Source organism: Polistes dominula, unplaced genomic scaffold (assembly GCF_049000335.1).
Source record: "Polistes dominula isolate Pdom_NZ unplaced genomic scaffold, Pdom_raw_medaka contig_16, whole genome shotgun sequence".
NCBI lineage: Eukaryota > Metazoa > Arthropoda > Insecta > Hymenoptera > Vespidae > Polistes > Polistes dominula.
In genome coordinates, this window is record NW_028301040.1 from 2,782,698 (window position 1) to 2,799,008 (window position 16,311).

The 16,311-nt window shown below is 30.7% G+C and overlaps 2 protein-coding genes across 2 annotated transcripts; both read right to left on the bottom strand.

The window, feature by feature from the left end:
- Positions 1-637: 637 nt before the first annotated feature.
- Positions 638-8,534, bottom strand: meng (serine/threonine-protein kinase meng-po). The gene is made up of 2 exons (XM_015318077.2): positions 7,973-8,534; positions 638-3,850 (listed from the first exon to the last, which is right to left on the bottom strand). The coding sequence occupies exon 2, from the start codon at positions 3,848-3,850 to the stop codon at positions 2,687-2,689; it is 1,164 nt and encodes a 387-aa protein (XP_015173563.1). The 5' UTR covers positions 7,973-8,534; the 3' UTR covers positions 638-2,686.
- Positions 8,535-13,341: 4,807 nt separating this feature from the next.
- LOC149031797 (uncharacterized) lies at positions 13,342-16,298 on the bottom strand. Its single transcript, XM_089174733.1, has 6 exons — positions 16,200-16,298; positions 15,861-16,070; positions 15,524-15,750; positions 14,403-15,489; positions 14,150-14,323; positions 13,342-13,818 (listed from the first exon to the last, which is right to left on the bottom strand). The coding sequence occupies exons 1-6, from the start codon at positions 16,261-16,263 to the stop codon at positions 13,517-13,519; spliced, it is 2,064 nt and encodes a 687-aa protein (XP_089030859.1). The 5' UTR covers positions 16,264-16,298; the 3' UTR covers positions 13,342-13,516.
- Between the last annotated feature and the right edge of the window lie 13 nt (positions 16,299-16,311).

Genomic DNA, 16,311 nt, shown 5'->3' on the forward strand with positions numbered 1-16,311 from the left:
CAGTCATAATAATAATAATAATAATCATCCATGAATATAAACAAAACAACAAAACATACATCATCGTGAATAATGACAATTAATAATGATTAAGATATCAAACCGATTAATTATTATGGAGGTTCATCATCGATGTTTACTCGTAATCATTTGCCATTAACACACATTCATACATATAACATACACAAACATAGGCATACGCACGCACGCACACGCACGCATAAATACGCACACTGTTCGAGCATCGAAAATTGAAACGATGGATGGTATCATGAGGCTTTTTTATCATTTTTTTTTTCTTACAGCTTTTCTAATATCCAGTCTATAGCTCATCGATAGCAATAAGGAAGTATTGTATTTCTTTTTTTTGTTTGTTTTTTTTTTGGTTTTTCTTTTATTTTCTTTTTCATTTTTCATAGTGCTCCGAAAACCGAACGTTATTTTATCTTAGCCTCATGCAAAATCGTTCCCACGTACTTTTTATTATCACAAATACGTCTTATTCCCGATTCACTTTTGGACCCACGAAGTACAACGAGGAACGAATTGACGCGAAGCTTTAGTTTTTCTTAATTTTCCATTTTTTAGTTTTTAAGTATGTAGAAATGTTTTGCAACGGTCAATGAACTTTGTGAAATTGTTTTTTTTTTTTTTTTTTTTTTTGCATGACGCGCTTTAAAAGTATTTGATCGATTTTATTTCGATTGTATTTAAAGAGTAGAAATATTTGAAGAGATAGTCAAATTCTTAGCTACGTTACATGCTTTTATGAGACAACAGACAAATTTTCGTTACGAATAAAATATAATAGAATCCAATTATTATACACTTAGTTAGAGCATGTATAAGCTAGGTAATTGAAATAGCGTATAAAAGATAGTATTATTTTAATCTTGGAACGATAAATATACTACTACAAATATTTGCCACCCCTAAAATAATGTCGTTCATCATTTTTTCTCGCGAATTTTTCTTTACTGACAATTTTCATTCTGATTTATTTATTTATTTTTTTTTTCTTGGTTTCGGTGCACACACGTTCGGAATTCGGAATTATTTGTAATTTTTCATTAGGCAGAATTACTCTCTAAATTTAAATCTTTTTTTCTTTCTTTCTTTCTATTTACATTAGTCGTTTAAAGAACGACGCGTATCTAATTTCTCATCATTATTTCTTTTTTTTTTTCTTCTTAATTTTCTACATCCTACTATAAATTTCTACAAGAATATATGTATAATGTGTGTGTATATATATATATAATATAATATATCTTATATACATAATGCATCTCTTCTTTTCTATTGATTATACAACAATCAAACTTCCTATGTCGATGAATCTTGCAGCATCCGTTTTTGCTTTGTTTGTGATAATTTAATCTAATAATACAAGCTTTTTTTTCTCTCGAATGTTTTAAAAGTACTTAACTCGGTACATTAAGATTACCTAATCAAGATTTTTCGTGTTCAATTTGTTGATTAACCCTTCCGTTACTATTGACCTATATTACGGATCGTTCATACGAAGTATGGAACGATATTAATGTAACGAAAGGGTTAAATATCGGGGTTGTTTAATTATTTCTTGAAATATTTTTCGATAGAATTAGAATTATTTTTTTTCTTCTTTTCTTTTTTTATTTATTTATTTATTTATTGACATTAGAAAAGAATTAATTCTACTGGTATACTCGAATAATAATTAATTATCTATATCCAATACTTTGAAGCATCATCAATTTAGAAGATAGTAATTAATATCTTGTGCAAAATAGAAAGATGGGGATGAAACGCGAGAAAAATGAAATATAAAGGAGAAGAAGAAAAAGTTTGATCAAAGACCGATTAAATTCGTGCTATGATCACGAAATATTTTTCGTATTTTCATCTTTCTTTACGAGGTTTACTGAGATTACAAAGACACGTGTATTTGACTATATTTAAACTTTCGTCTGGCATTTATTATTGTCTCTTTTTGGGGCTGGCGTGCTGACACTTGATTATCCTTATTACTGTGTACGTATGTGTCACAATCACTACATCCTCTATATCACATTCATTTTTTATTTAATTTTTTTTTTTTTTTAATATTTTTTAATTATCTACATGCTAGAACTCTCTTTCGTACACCTAAGAAAAGAAAAATATAGAGAAAGTTTGAAGTATCACTTAAGTAAAGACTATTTAATTAAAAAAAAAAGTATTCTCTTATATTTTTCTTTCTTTCTTTATCTTTCGGTTTCTCGTTATTAAGAACATATTTGAGAAAGTCATTCGATAATTAATTCTTATTGCAAGTCGCGTGACCTATGACTTCGTCATTATTTTCACAATGAACGATTTCAAAATAAGCAAAAATTATGTAGTTTAATCGATTATATCGTTCCGTTCGATAATGTTTATCACACGTTTTACTGAACACGTTGGAAGTGCCGATCGATGCAGAAAATTGCACTCGACGTTCACCACGTCGATTGGACAATGAAGAAGTTCGTTCGTTATACATTACACCATCATCACCACCTACATCACCAACACTATCATCATCGGTTACTAACTTAAGCTTATTCGGCACGGGACATTATTTCGCAGCACACTCAACTTGCAGATCGAGTTCGGCTAAGCTGAACTTGCGTTCCTGCTTGATGGTTCTCAAGCACGGTTCGCTCAAAGATTTAACCATCTCTCACATATTCTCTGTACCAAATCCACCGATGAAACTGGGATCGTGGATGGTGGAATCGCATTGCATTACCCATTCCCAGATCCTTTTGGTAACGACCTTTTGATCAACCGTAGTTTCTAGACCGTAACTGTTAAGAAGTTTTCTCAATTTGTTTTTATTCTCATCAACATTGTGACGATCGTCAACGATCGTGTCCAAATACAAAAGACTGTCACCTCTCCTTGCTAAACTCTCGTTAACGTCTACCGACGTTGAGGTAGCACTGTGACTGATTTTACTGATGCACCATGAATCCTTTAAATATTTATTGATTTCTGTAACGTGCGGTCTCTTTTCAGGTTTATGTTCGAAGGCTCGCCTGAAGTACCTCAACAAACGTGGCGTGAAACGTCGAAAAGTCGGTGGTATTTTGGTGGTCCGTCTTTTGAGCCACCTTTGAAAAGCCGAATAGTCTGGATCTTGGATTAGGTCAGCACTCTGCCAGGGTGGATTACCGGTCAGACAAACGAATAAAACTATACCGAATTGCCAACAATCGGCACTCCTTTTGCAAGCGTACCTTTCGTTTTTAATTACTTCGTAGATTTCAGGTGGTTGAAATGGTACCCAAGTACATCGGATTTTATTCACTAAACTACCTTCGCGTTTGGTACTACCAAAATCGCAAAGCTTTATCTTTGACATGTCTTGAGCAAATACCAACACGTTTTCGAGTTTAATATCTCGATGTGCTAATTGTTTGGAATGAAGGAAGTCGAGTGCCGAAGCTAATTGTCCTGCGATTTTTTTACAAGCATCCTCGCCGAGTCCACCGGCTTTTACGTTTCCTGATAAATCACCAAACGGGGCGTATTCCTGAGCGAAGAAGTAACATTTTTCGGCCTTGAAAGCAACCGCATAAGAGCAGAGTATACTTGGATGTGGACTCAGGTGATAAGAATAATGGAATTCCCGAAAGAAATCTTTTTCAGTGGTGAGCTCCTGATGGACTGCCTTTAAAACCACCCTCGTTTGAGTTGCTCTATGCGTTGCAAGAAGTATCTTAGCAAAACTACCCTCCCCTAAAGTCTTTTCCACATTATACTCTTTTGCAAGATCCAACTCCTCGAGTGGTACCTCTTGTATCCTGTGGATACCCGATTCCTTCTTCTCGTGCAGCTTCATCTATAACATCACAAGGAATAGGATTTATAAATACAAACGAACGTTTATTCCTGTGGATAGTTAAATATTTCTAACTATGATCTATTTATTTAATTGACGTCAATGCAAGTAGTATAAGTAAAGGATATTATAAAACCGCGTTTAATTATCTAACACATTCCGACATAATCTGACATTAACAGAACACCGTCGTTGAACCTTTGCAAAATTGCTCATTCTCAAGTATCAGCGGGGATTAAACTAATTACGCAAATAGTATTTAATCGATCTTCCGGAAGTTTATAGTCACAACGTCATCCTTACGTCAGCGGTTTCCGGTTGGTAGGATTTCTACAACCCCCTGGAGGCAGTGCGATTTAACGCACGAACGGATCGTTTTACGTAGGGCTGCTGGTAACTGTCTAGATGTTGTCACAAGTTTCTTCGTGCAAAAGGGGATCTCGTTAGATCGAGTGTCGTAAGCTTATTGACGTATCGATTTTATTATATATGAATGTCGAGATTTCACCGACGAAGGGAAACGATGAAACACGTCAATGACGCGATACATACGTGAGATAAAGTAAAAGCAAGCAAGGGCTGTTTGATAGATGCCTTCCCCTTTCTTAACACTTGGGAAGAGGATATTTACACGTTTCCGATGCAGCGACAAAAGCGTGCCCTACTTCAAAAATAAGTACTTCCGTTTGATTCTTTGAAATACGATTTTTTTTCGTTCTATCTACTTAAAATACAATAAAAAAAAAAAATATTTGTAAAAGAAAAAGGACAATGATTTAATCGAAGAAGAAAAGCAAAACAAAAAAAACATCTAATTAAATCAATAATCCAATCAAAAAATTTGATCTTGAAAATTAATGACACCATTTAAAATACGTAGGATTTGATTTAATATTTTTCGTCGGTCAGGATTGTTAGCAGTTAGTCGCAATTATAAATTTAGCAAGACTGACATTAATATAAATTTTTTTTGAAAGACGATTGTGGAGGAGGCTCGAATGCACGTTTCCACGTGCGTCATTCGTCCAGCTGTATGCGCGCACGCGATGTAAACCTAACTTCGAAATCGTCGGGAAATCTCTTAGGTAGATTTATTATGTTCCTCGAAACGATTTATAACTTTGTTGATTTACGTCAATTGTCCGTGTTTGTGTGAGTGTGTGTACATGTATGTTCGATAACATCTTCGTAGGTGGAAGATAAAGAGAGAGAGAGAAAAAAAGGAAAGGAAGGAAACGAAACTGTATGTGAGAAAAGATCAGAAGTAAACAAACGCGAAGTAATATTCATTTGAATATAATCATTCAAAAACAATATTTATTTTCCTAATTATAAATGTCATTATAATAATTATCTCGATAATTATGATAATTAGCAAAGTTACAAAAAAAAAAAAATAGAAAATATTTTCACATTTTCGTTCTTTTTCTAATTTTCAATTACAATTCAGCGTCATAATTATGTCGTGATAAATTGAATTACGTTGATTTTTTTTTTTTACTGCATTCTATATAAAAACTAAAAAAAAAAGAAAAAAAAAGAAAAAGATTATTTTCGAAACTCTTGTCCTCAATTTGAAAAGAAAAGCTTATCTTTTTTTTTTCTCTCTATGATAAAATTTTGCGAATATTATATATAATATATACGTCTTCCTTCAGTCGACCTAACCCGTGCCTGGGGTGTCTTTGAAAAGCAAAGAAGGAAAGGAGGAATTTCGGGGCCGCGAGTTGCACGGATGGGTGGTAAGAAATATAAAAGAGGAAGAGGAGAAGGTGGATTCCTGGGAAGGAGGAGAAAAGAGCATTGCATAGAAAGTAGAAGGAGAGGGCTGGGCTTAGGATGGGATGTTGGAAAAGGAGGGGGTGTGCCCGGGTGAACCCAGAACCTTTACAGCCGCCTAGATCAATAGCAAGGACCTCGGTTTGGCCAATGCAATCTGGCTACATGACTGCTACTAGATCTACCCTCCCCCTAACCCACCCCCTTCTTAGTCCACTCGCGACTTTCCAGAGAAACCAGACTAATGTAAGATCGAAAAAGCTTCCCCTGGCATCGATTCAAATAACAACGCTCGCGCAAGATCGACTTTAACTCAATTTGTAATCATTCGAACAATCTACGATTTTGTCTTTCGTACGTTTGTCTTAATGCAACCCCGGAAGTAAGTAAATAAGATTCTTGTAAGATGTCGAATATCTTTTTTTTTTTCGTAACCAAATGTTTACTACGTATTTTTAATTAGATACTTTTTTCTTTTTCTATTTGCAAAAATAGTCATTTCTATTAATTTCTTTTACGCTATTTATTTTTTTATATTTTATTTTTACTACACCACCAGTTCACACTGGTTCTTCGGCCTGACAAGCCTTAGGCGCAAGTATATTTAGCATTTCTGTTTACCGAGTCTATTTTAATGCTACGTGAGAGAAGTAAAGAGAGAGAAAGAGAAGAGGGAGAATGATTCTTTGACGTGAATGCGTGTCTCCAACTCTAGAGAGAAAGAGAAAGGGTTGATTAGCATGGAAAAGGAAAATGCACGTGTTTAACGAACGTGTATATTCATGTACACTTTAAATACAATTATTATTTCATCGTATCAAATGAAACAGTTTGGTATCGTTTAAACAACGTCGCATTCAAGTTGAAACTTTCTTTTTCTTTTTTCTTTTTTTTACAATATTTAAACGGATCATCTGTTTTCTTTCTTTTTTATTATAAAATTATTGGAAGAGATACGAAGAGATGAGATGTCTTGGGAACAACCCACGCAATGAATCAGCAGACCGTCTAACGCCATCGAATGACTAAGTCTTTCTCTCTTTCTTTCTTGATTTATATTTATATTATTTGTATTCAAATGAAAAATACTAAATAAGAGTCGATGTATAATATATGCGACAGAATCGAGAACAAAATTCTTTGGTATTCTTAATAATTCGAATTTATTCGAATGAAATTCGCCGAAAGGATTTTATTAAACCATACCATACACCATTTTACTTTATACGAGTTATTATAGCCCATTAAAGTTTTATTTGCTGAATTCGAATGATAAATGTGTGTCCCAGAAATGAATAATTATCGATTCGACGCTATGTCGAGTTTATTTTTGAAATAATCCGATGAATCTTTTGACAATTCGCTTTAATTAAATCTCGGTTATCTATTTTCTCATATATATATATATATATATGTGTGTGTGTTTGAGTGTCTGTGTGTGTTTATATAGAACAGTGTAATAGAAACGTTTTATTGAAAGAACTAACGATCGATACTCGACAAAATAAGTTTAGTTCCTTTCTTTTTTCTTTTTTTTTTTTTTTTTGAAGAGGAGAGAAGAAAGATTAATCGTTCTTTTTAAACCACAAATTTATCTTCAAACAAACTGTTCGAAGGAGACGATGATCGATGATTCTTCAATGATACTTTCCACTCTTTTAAGAATTTTAATTAAAGGTTTCTCTTTACTACCGAAGAGAACAAATGTAAATCAATTAGTATCCTTTCCGTGTTCTTTAGAAGAATTATCTTAAGTATAATGTCTTCTTTAACAGATTGATATCTTAAAATATTACCATTCGCGTATCCTATGCCATAAATTAGTTCAAATCATTCGTAAATGAGATGTCAATTATCGATAATTAAATGTCAAAGAATTCAACGACGTGTTAGAAATATTTTTTAATAAATATAAATTATTAATTTTTCTTCATTTATATTATCTCGTTGGAAGATTCTATTATTGGTACGTTGGTATCTTTCGCGTTTAAATAGCGCGTCACTTAAAATAGAAGGATTTCATGGAAAGTGGCTAAAATTAGGGCCACTCGTGTTCCACGATTGTCATTATTCCTATAACACGAAAGGTGAGAAAGAGAAGGGGAATAGTGAACAATCGATTATCTATTATATTCAAATCATTATTTCGAATAATTGGGGATGACAGTGATACGCTTTTTTTTAAACACTTATCAAATGTTTCTATATATGGTCGAATTATAAATTAAGATTAATCATTAAAACAAATAATTCGTCTCTCTTTTTATCTACAGTGATAATTGCGTAATATAATTCAAACGATTGTCAAAAAAATATATTTCTTTCTTTTTCGTCAAAACTTACCACGATCGAAGGGGTTCGGATGAATTGTCACGAAGATATTAAATAATTTTCACTGCACCAAAAATAAAATACGATAGTTTATTAATAATAATCAATATCGAGATCACTCGAATAATTGTTCCTTTTTAACACTATTTATTATTGTCACCGATTAATATATTCAATCTTCTTTTACATCTTCCACGAAACTCAATTCGTATTCTTACGATCTTTTTTTTTTTGTTATTTTTTAATTAATTAGATCAATCGTATGAGAAAGTTTCTTTTTTTATTTTTAAATAACAGAAAAAAAGAAAATCTCAACTTTTCGTAGCACTTTGATGATCGTAGGTTTGTTTGATCTCAACGATCGATAAGATCAACGATAGATCAATGATTATTAGATCAACGAAAACAAATCAATGTTGCGTTAATGAGATAAATGTTTATAAGAGAATAACCGATAAGCCGGTAATCAGTTAATGAAACAGACAGAGAAATATATATATATATATATATAGAGAGAGAGAGAGAAAATAGTGCGTTCACATTTTCAGTTGTACGCGTATCTCGTGTCTGAAGGCACCGCGACGCCCAGCGTCGCTTTTATAGACACACTGCCATAACGCGCAGACGTGAATCGAGAAAGGCTATCTACGAGGATGAAGTAAGAAGTCTAACGCTCGCTACCCTTATCCATCCCTTTATTTTTTTTTCTCCTTTCTTTTTTATTTATTTCCTTTTTTCTATCCCCTATCTCTTTCTCTTATTTTTATTTTTCTCTTTATTTATTTCTTTTTTTTTTTATCTTTCTTTTTGTTAATTATTTAATCAACCTCATCGTCCATTCTTTTTTTTTTTTTTTATCGTTTCTTGCAAAACGTGAATACTTTATGTTCATATTTTTGTGATTTCTAATCTATTCTTATCTCATGTTTTTTTTAAAGATTTTCTTATTAATTCTTTTTTATTTCTTTTTTCTATGTTTTTAATCTACATTGTAAAAAAATAATTTCGATCACAAGAGATGTTTATCTTTTTCTTTTTCATTTTTGCCCTTTTATTTAAATATAAAGAACTAATTTTCCGTATTTATTAAACTTGAAAAGTTTGTTAAAATAAATCAAAATTGTTTTTCTATAATAAATAAGTGAAACTTGTTTGTAGTTAAATTAAAAGTACTCCTTTTATTTTTCCTTTTTTTTTTTTTTTTTTGATCGAATTAGACAATTTTTGTTTGGAAAAAAAAAAGAAGTTTGATTTATTTGTGTGTGTGTGTGTGTGTGTGTGTAGGAAACTTGTGAGTCAACAAATTGATACAGGAAATATGAAAACAATTTCTACAAAATTTGTCTATCAGTTAACAACGCTTATTTACCTCTCTCTTTCTCTCTCTCTCTCTCTCTCTCTCTCTCTCTCTCTATCTTTATTTACCTTATATTCGTGATTTTCAATACTTCAATGAAAATTCATTTTTAGTTTACTCACATTCAAAGACTTGCGTTGGTCGTGAAGTTTTATATACACGATTAGAAATCTAAAATGATATTTTCATAATCGAGAAACGTGTTGTGCAAAGTAAACCGATTCGATAGAAACTCGCGGCTTCTAGGCGTACGTTTCGATATTGACAATTTGTGGCTTAAACTGGTACCAAGCCAAAGAAAATATCTAAAGGGAGATCGAAATTCGATTTTAGAACATGATAGCGCGATGCATTTGCCTTACAGCTGTTGACAATAATCAAAGATGATTGATTTTTTTTTTTATTTCCATTACACATTTTCCTCCTTTCTTTTCTTCTTTCTTTTAATTTCAAAATTTATCTACCATAAGAAAATAAATATAAAAGAATATGAATGGTACAACATACCAACAAACATACGAAATGATCATGAAAGAAAAGATCAAAAATGCATTATAAATTGTTTGTTTCTCAATTGAAACGATTCGTGATTTCTCGTGGAAAAAATATTACAAAAAAAAAAAAAAAACAAATAAATAAAAGAAAAATGTTCGAAAGATACAATTTTATAGAAAAATATCTTTGCTAGTTGGAATAATTTAAAGAAGAAATTGATTTACGTCGATGAAAAATCGATTATTTAGATTTATTCTTATACATTAATATTTCAGACCTACACCAAATGATCATACACATAAATATAATAAATAAAATGATAAATACAAAAAAAAAAATTAAAAAAAAAAATAAAACAATATTCGAATATAACAATTTTCTAAATGAATGAATTTAAATTGATAATTAAATTAATTAACACCTGTAAGTATTTATAAAATTTATGTCAAGTATATGTATGCCCATAATAGTTTGCTGGACCGTAACCACGTCGTACAGACACACATATACACACACGTTGATATTAAAGTATAAATAGAGAATAAACTGTGTGTGATGGTAGTGTGTTAGAGTCGTGTGACGATTGTAAAGTTTAAATGCAAGTAGGGCTATTGTGTAACTGCGTCTTTGTCGTCGTCATCATCGTCATCGTCATTTTCCTCATTTCAAATTTGTTTTCTCGGTTCGTTAAGCGTTATGCACACAAGCTTTTAAAGCACATATAACATGTATATATCACGTGTCGAATCGCATTCATAGTTGGTGCTCGATTTCCGGGCTTGGGAAAAGAACGTTGTTATAGGATACGTATGTTACAGAAATGCAAATAGAAACAGTAAGCTCGACAATCCCGTTGATTTTACAAAGCGTTAAAGGTGATATCGTTGAAAGGAAACTTTGATATATATATATAAAAAGAAAGAGAAAGATATATATATATATATTTCCTGTTGTCGTCAACGCCGTTGGTCGTTGATATTGTCTTTCCGTTTGGATAACAATTTATATTCTCTTCAAAGTTGTTGAACGATTGAACAAATTTCTTTTTGTCTTTTTCTTGACATTTCTCGATCCTACGACTCATTTAACATCCTTCTATTTTATTTTATTTTTAATTAAATTTCTCTTATTTACAATTCGTATAAGAAAAAACTCGTCGTTGATGAACTATCGCGTATCATTTCGTAGAATGATTTAATCTTTTTTAGATTTCGAAAAAAAAAAAAAGAAGAGTCTCTCAATTCTTTTTAATTCTATATTTACTATTATTGAGATCAAATTTTTTATAGAAAATTATCTCAAACTAGTGTTCTACTTTTTTTTTCATTTCTCTTTAACACAACTGTCAGAATTAGGGGAGGTCTTTCTGTCATCATTTTTTCTGATAAATATGATGCCGAATTTCTTTTGAAAGAAATAAATAGAAAGATCGTCGTCTCGCAGTATATTGTCTAAGAAACTCACATTAAACTATTTACCATTTCTAAAGAAACCTAAACATATATGTGACAGATATTTTATATTTCTCTGGTTGAAACATTGTAATAATAATAATAATAATAGTGAAAATAATATGCGTCAAGTTTGAGAAAATAGTCGGAAAAACTTACGGTTCGTCGTACGTTACAAAAGGAAAGATGATGATGATGATGATCATGATAATGACGATGATGATGTCAGCTTTTATATCGTTGCTTTGAAATCGTCTACACGTGAGATGTGTCGTCTCCCGTTTTGCGTTAACACGAAATCTAGAGAAAGAAAGGGGCAGTGGGGGTGGGTGGAAGAAAAGAAAAGATGTAGAAAAAGAGGAAGAAGAAGAAGAAGAAGAAGAAGAAGAAGGGAGTAAGAAGTGAGAGAAAGAGAGAGAAACGCAGAAGCGTTTAGTCAGAACGCCCACGTTTTTGTTCTCGAAGAAGCGAATCGATAGCATGTGCCAGAACAACGATATTGGGTGTAGCGTCGCGCGCAAGGTGTTCAAAAGTCAACTTCCAACAAATAAAAAAGAAAAAATGATAAATTATTACATACGTAAATCACTAAAGTGACGACATTTACGTATCACGGGGAAATTTGTGGGAAATTATTATAATGGGATATTTAACATAACAAATGAAAGATCTTTGTTGTTATAAATGTTGATACAGTTTATAAAAACGTGTATCATTGTTTGATGTAATGATCGAAGAATAAATTCATTTATCTTATAAAATTATTTTATTGCAAACGCATTATTATATTGGATGAACGTATTATCCTTATTTGACACTGGTGTATGTATTCGTTCATTTAAAATGTATAGAAATAATTTTTGCGTTGAAAAAATTGATAGGAAAATGATAAACGTTATGATGTGGATTTCATTAAAATTTATAGAAATGTTCAAATAAATGATTGTTCGTTATAGCAATAAAATATGAAATTGGTGTGTCATATTATATCCTTCTTCCATTTTAAAGAAAATATTTGATAATACAATAGGATATAAAAATCATTGCTTTCTACACAGGTGTATATATCAATTCTTTGGAATTCATAAAAATAATGTTTTTCGCGTTGTTTCAGTATTTTTCTTTCAATTTTATGAGCAATAAAAGATCAAAACTAGCGTATCATACTCCCTGATTTTTATTTTTAACGAAATATTTGATACACGATTGAATATATTGTAAAAATCATTGCTTTTTATATCGGTGTGTATATCAATTCTTTGGAATTCATAAAAATAACGTTTTTCGAGTTGTTCCAGTATTCTTTTATAAATTTTATGAAATGCCACATCTGTTCTCTATTTTTTTTTCTTTTTTTGAAATTATTTTTGTTTTTGTTTTTAGATGAAGTTATATTTTCCGAGTATTTCGTTAAACGCAATGATGTCTAACATAATTTGTGTTTATGGCGACTACGAAAATTGCACGTGACGGTTGCTTCGTTTCTCTTTTTTTTCTACCTTCTTTTGAATATGTTGGAATTTACAGGATTATTATTTTTTTTTTAATCCAACATAGTAAATGGTGGTATGTTGTATATAAAAAATTAATAAGTTACCTTTCTCACGCTGTTTTGACAGATAAAAACTTGAAAAATACGACCTTCGATGTGGAATGATCGATTATTGGAAAAAAGATAATCAAGCTTAGAGATACGATATTGAAAGGATTGAGAATCATTTATTTTTCATTATTAATCCAAGGATAAATCTATCTAACGTTATTGCTATAATGTTACACAGATATAATTCAAGAACATTTCGTGGAATGTTTAATTAAAAATTTATTCGTTTCACAAGCCATGATGATAATCACGGATTGATAATTAATTATAAATAAAAATGTAACAATGAGCTAACAAAGAATTAATGTATTAATAAATATTAAAATCATTTTGATTTGGAAATAAAAAAATAAGAATAATAAAATAATAAAATAAAGAGATAAAAATAATAAAAATAAAATTTGTCTTTTCTTCTTTTTTTTTTCAAATAAAGAACATATTAATCATAAAAAATATCGAACATACATAAATATATTATAAAAGAAAAATGTTTCAAACGTCTATGGTAATGCCATTGATATTAAAACACTAAGTAAATAAATTATTTCCTATTTATGCGATATTTTTTTGGATTATTATCATTGTGATAATTATAAAACTTATGACATTGGCAATGGTTGTTATGATCTGATTCTTCTTCGCTGAAAGAATTATTGATGTATTCTGCAGTAGCATTTCTTGGAATATCCCGATGATTGAATACTTTCCGTGGACCATTCCGATGAAGAATCTGAGGAAGACTCCGAGGAAGACTCTGAGGAGGAAGACTCCGAGGAAAAATCGGAGGAAGAATCCGATAAAGATTCCGAGGAAGAATCCGTGAAAGAGCTTGTTGATGAAGTCTCATCGGAACTATAGTCGGTAGAAGAGTCGGTAGAAGAGTCGGTAGAAGAGTCGGTAGAAGAGTTGGTAAACGAATTGGGAGAAGAGTTGGAAGATTCCTCCCAATCAACTGGAATTGGAAAATTTTTCTTAAATTAACTGTTATTATTAATACAATTAACGCAATAATATTATTATTATTATGTTGACAATGTACAATAATATTATTTGAAATATAATTAATAATATTTAATCGAGATTAATTTTTACGTAATATAATAAAATGCTATTGCATATTATTACTATAAAATAGTTAACAAGAAAAAGTATTTAACCTTTTCATTACGGCACATTTTAGCATATATCATTGTATATAGTAAAATTGTTTATGGGATTTTTGTATAGACGACTCGTATATGGGTCGCTATTAACGAAAAGATTTACCAAAAAAGTTTAAATACCTCCTTGTTTTATATCTGTAATTAGTTTATTCATCTCATGTTTTAATTCTTCCAAATTATTTCGAATTTTTTCTTCATATTTTTGTCGTAGCTTAACTATTTTCTTTTGGCGTTCGTGTTCTTGTTGTTCCTGTTTTTTCAGTTGCAACGTTTTTTTCCTTTTATCCGTAACATCTGAAAATAATTTTAAATAAAAATGAATTTTATCGATACTTACTATACATTGTTGGAATCTATTTTTTTTTCCCCCTACTTTTTGGAACTTTCTTTTCTGGCTTATTCTTCTTCTTACAATTGGAAGTCAGCGTAGATTTAACAAGTTCATTATTTGGAGATATATTTTTGGATTGTTTCCAATTTATTGACATTGCTTTAGAATTCGAAGATTTGTTTACATTTTTTATCGATAAATTGTCTTCGTTTAAATTGATAGAATAATTGAATTTATTAGAATTTGATTCCAAATTCATGGGTTCATGTTTGATTTGAATTACGTTTTGATTAATATTTAATTGTTCTGACGTAGTCTTATCAAGTTGTACATATTTTTGAAAATCAGGAATCTCTTGATTCTGATTGCTACAGATTTCTTTATCATCATTTTTATAATTGGAAATATTTGCAGCCTCGTTTGATAAGAATTTGTCTAAGTTGTTTCTAGTTTCCGGAAGGAAATCTTCACGATAATCGTTTGATTTCGTTAAATTGAATTGTTCTTCTTCATCTTTTGTTGACGCGTTTTCATCAATTTTGGATTTTTCCGATTCCTCTATTTTGTCTTTAATCTTTGACGGGGAACTTTCTATCGGAACCTTGGATTTTTCCGATTCCTCTATTTTGTCTTTTATCTTTGACGGAGAACTTTCTATCGGAACCTTGGATTTTTCCGATTCCTCTATTTTGTCTTTTATCTTTGACGGAGAACTTTCTATCGGAACCTTGGATTTGTCCGATTCCTCTATTTTGTCTTTAATCTTTGATGATGAATTTTTAATCGGAACCTTGGCTTTTCTTTTTGGCCTAGGTTTTTTCTTCGTATCAATGTTTGTATTTTTTTGCATAGAATTTTTAACGACTATTGAATTAAGACCAGCTTCATTCGATTGATTTTCATTTTCTTTTGGATCATTGGACAACGATTCTTTCAATTCTTTTTGTTGAGAAGTCAATAAATCAATAAAAGTGTTCAATGTATTTTCATCGTCAGTTTGATTCTCCTTCGACGGTATCATCACGTTTATATTATTTTCATTATCAATGTTTGCCCTTAATTTATTTTTCCCAAGTTTCACATTTTTTATTTTGTTCGTTATTTTATTAACGTTCTTCGGCTTTACATTTTTTTTATTCGAATTCACGACAACGTTTTTTCTTTGTAATTGTTTTCTTTTTCATTGCTAAAGCGTTACGCAATTCTACTTCACTAGAAATTAACGATTTTGGTCGAGAATTCATATTTTTTGTAATTCTTATCAAATGTTTCGCACTGGCTATTAAATTGGAACTTCCCAAACTAAGAACACAATCACCGATATCGTTAACTAGTTTATTATTTCTATTCTGTCTTAACAAAGAACATAAAATATCTTTTATTCGTTCACCTTTAAAAAAAAACAAAAAGAAAATTCAAAATATGTAAATAAAACATTTAATTATTTAAACGAACGAATTTGATGAAAAAAAAGAAAAAAAAAACATTAATCACAATTACCTGTCATATGTTTGAACCGGTTCAAATAATTCTGTGTAGATTCGTAATTTCCCGTACGTAATTCCTGAACATATTTCCATGGAAACATATTTTCTATTTCTACCATTTGAAAAACACCATCCGCGATATCCTGCGCTATTTCCTTTTGACTCTTAAAATTTATTATCACGTTTAACAACCAACTGATTTCTTCCCGATCAACGGTATCTTCTGTGAAATAATTCAAATCAAACGTTTGTTTTGTTTGTTTATTTGTTTTCTTCTTCTTCTTCTTCTTCTTCTTCTTCTTGTTTTCTCTCTTTCTCAAACAAAGAGAAAAAAAAGTTTAAAATTTCTTACCAGTAAAATTGTTCTTGATTTCGGATTGATTGTCATCTTCTATTGGTATAATATTTAAACTCATTTTCTCTCTCGATATATTTCACTGCGAAACAAACGAATAATAAGATAA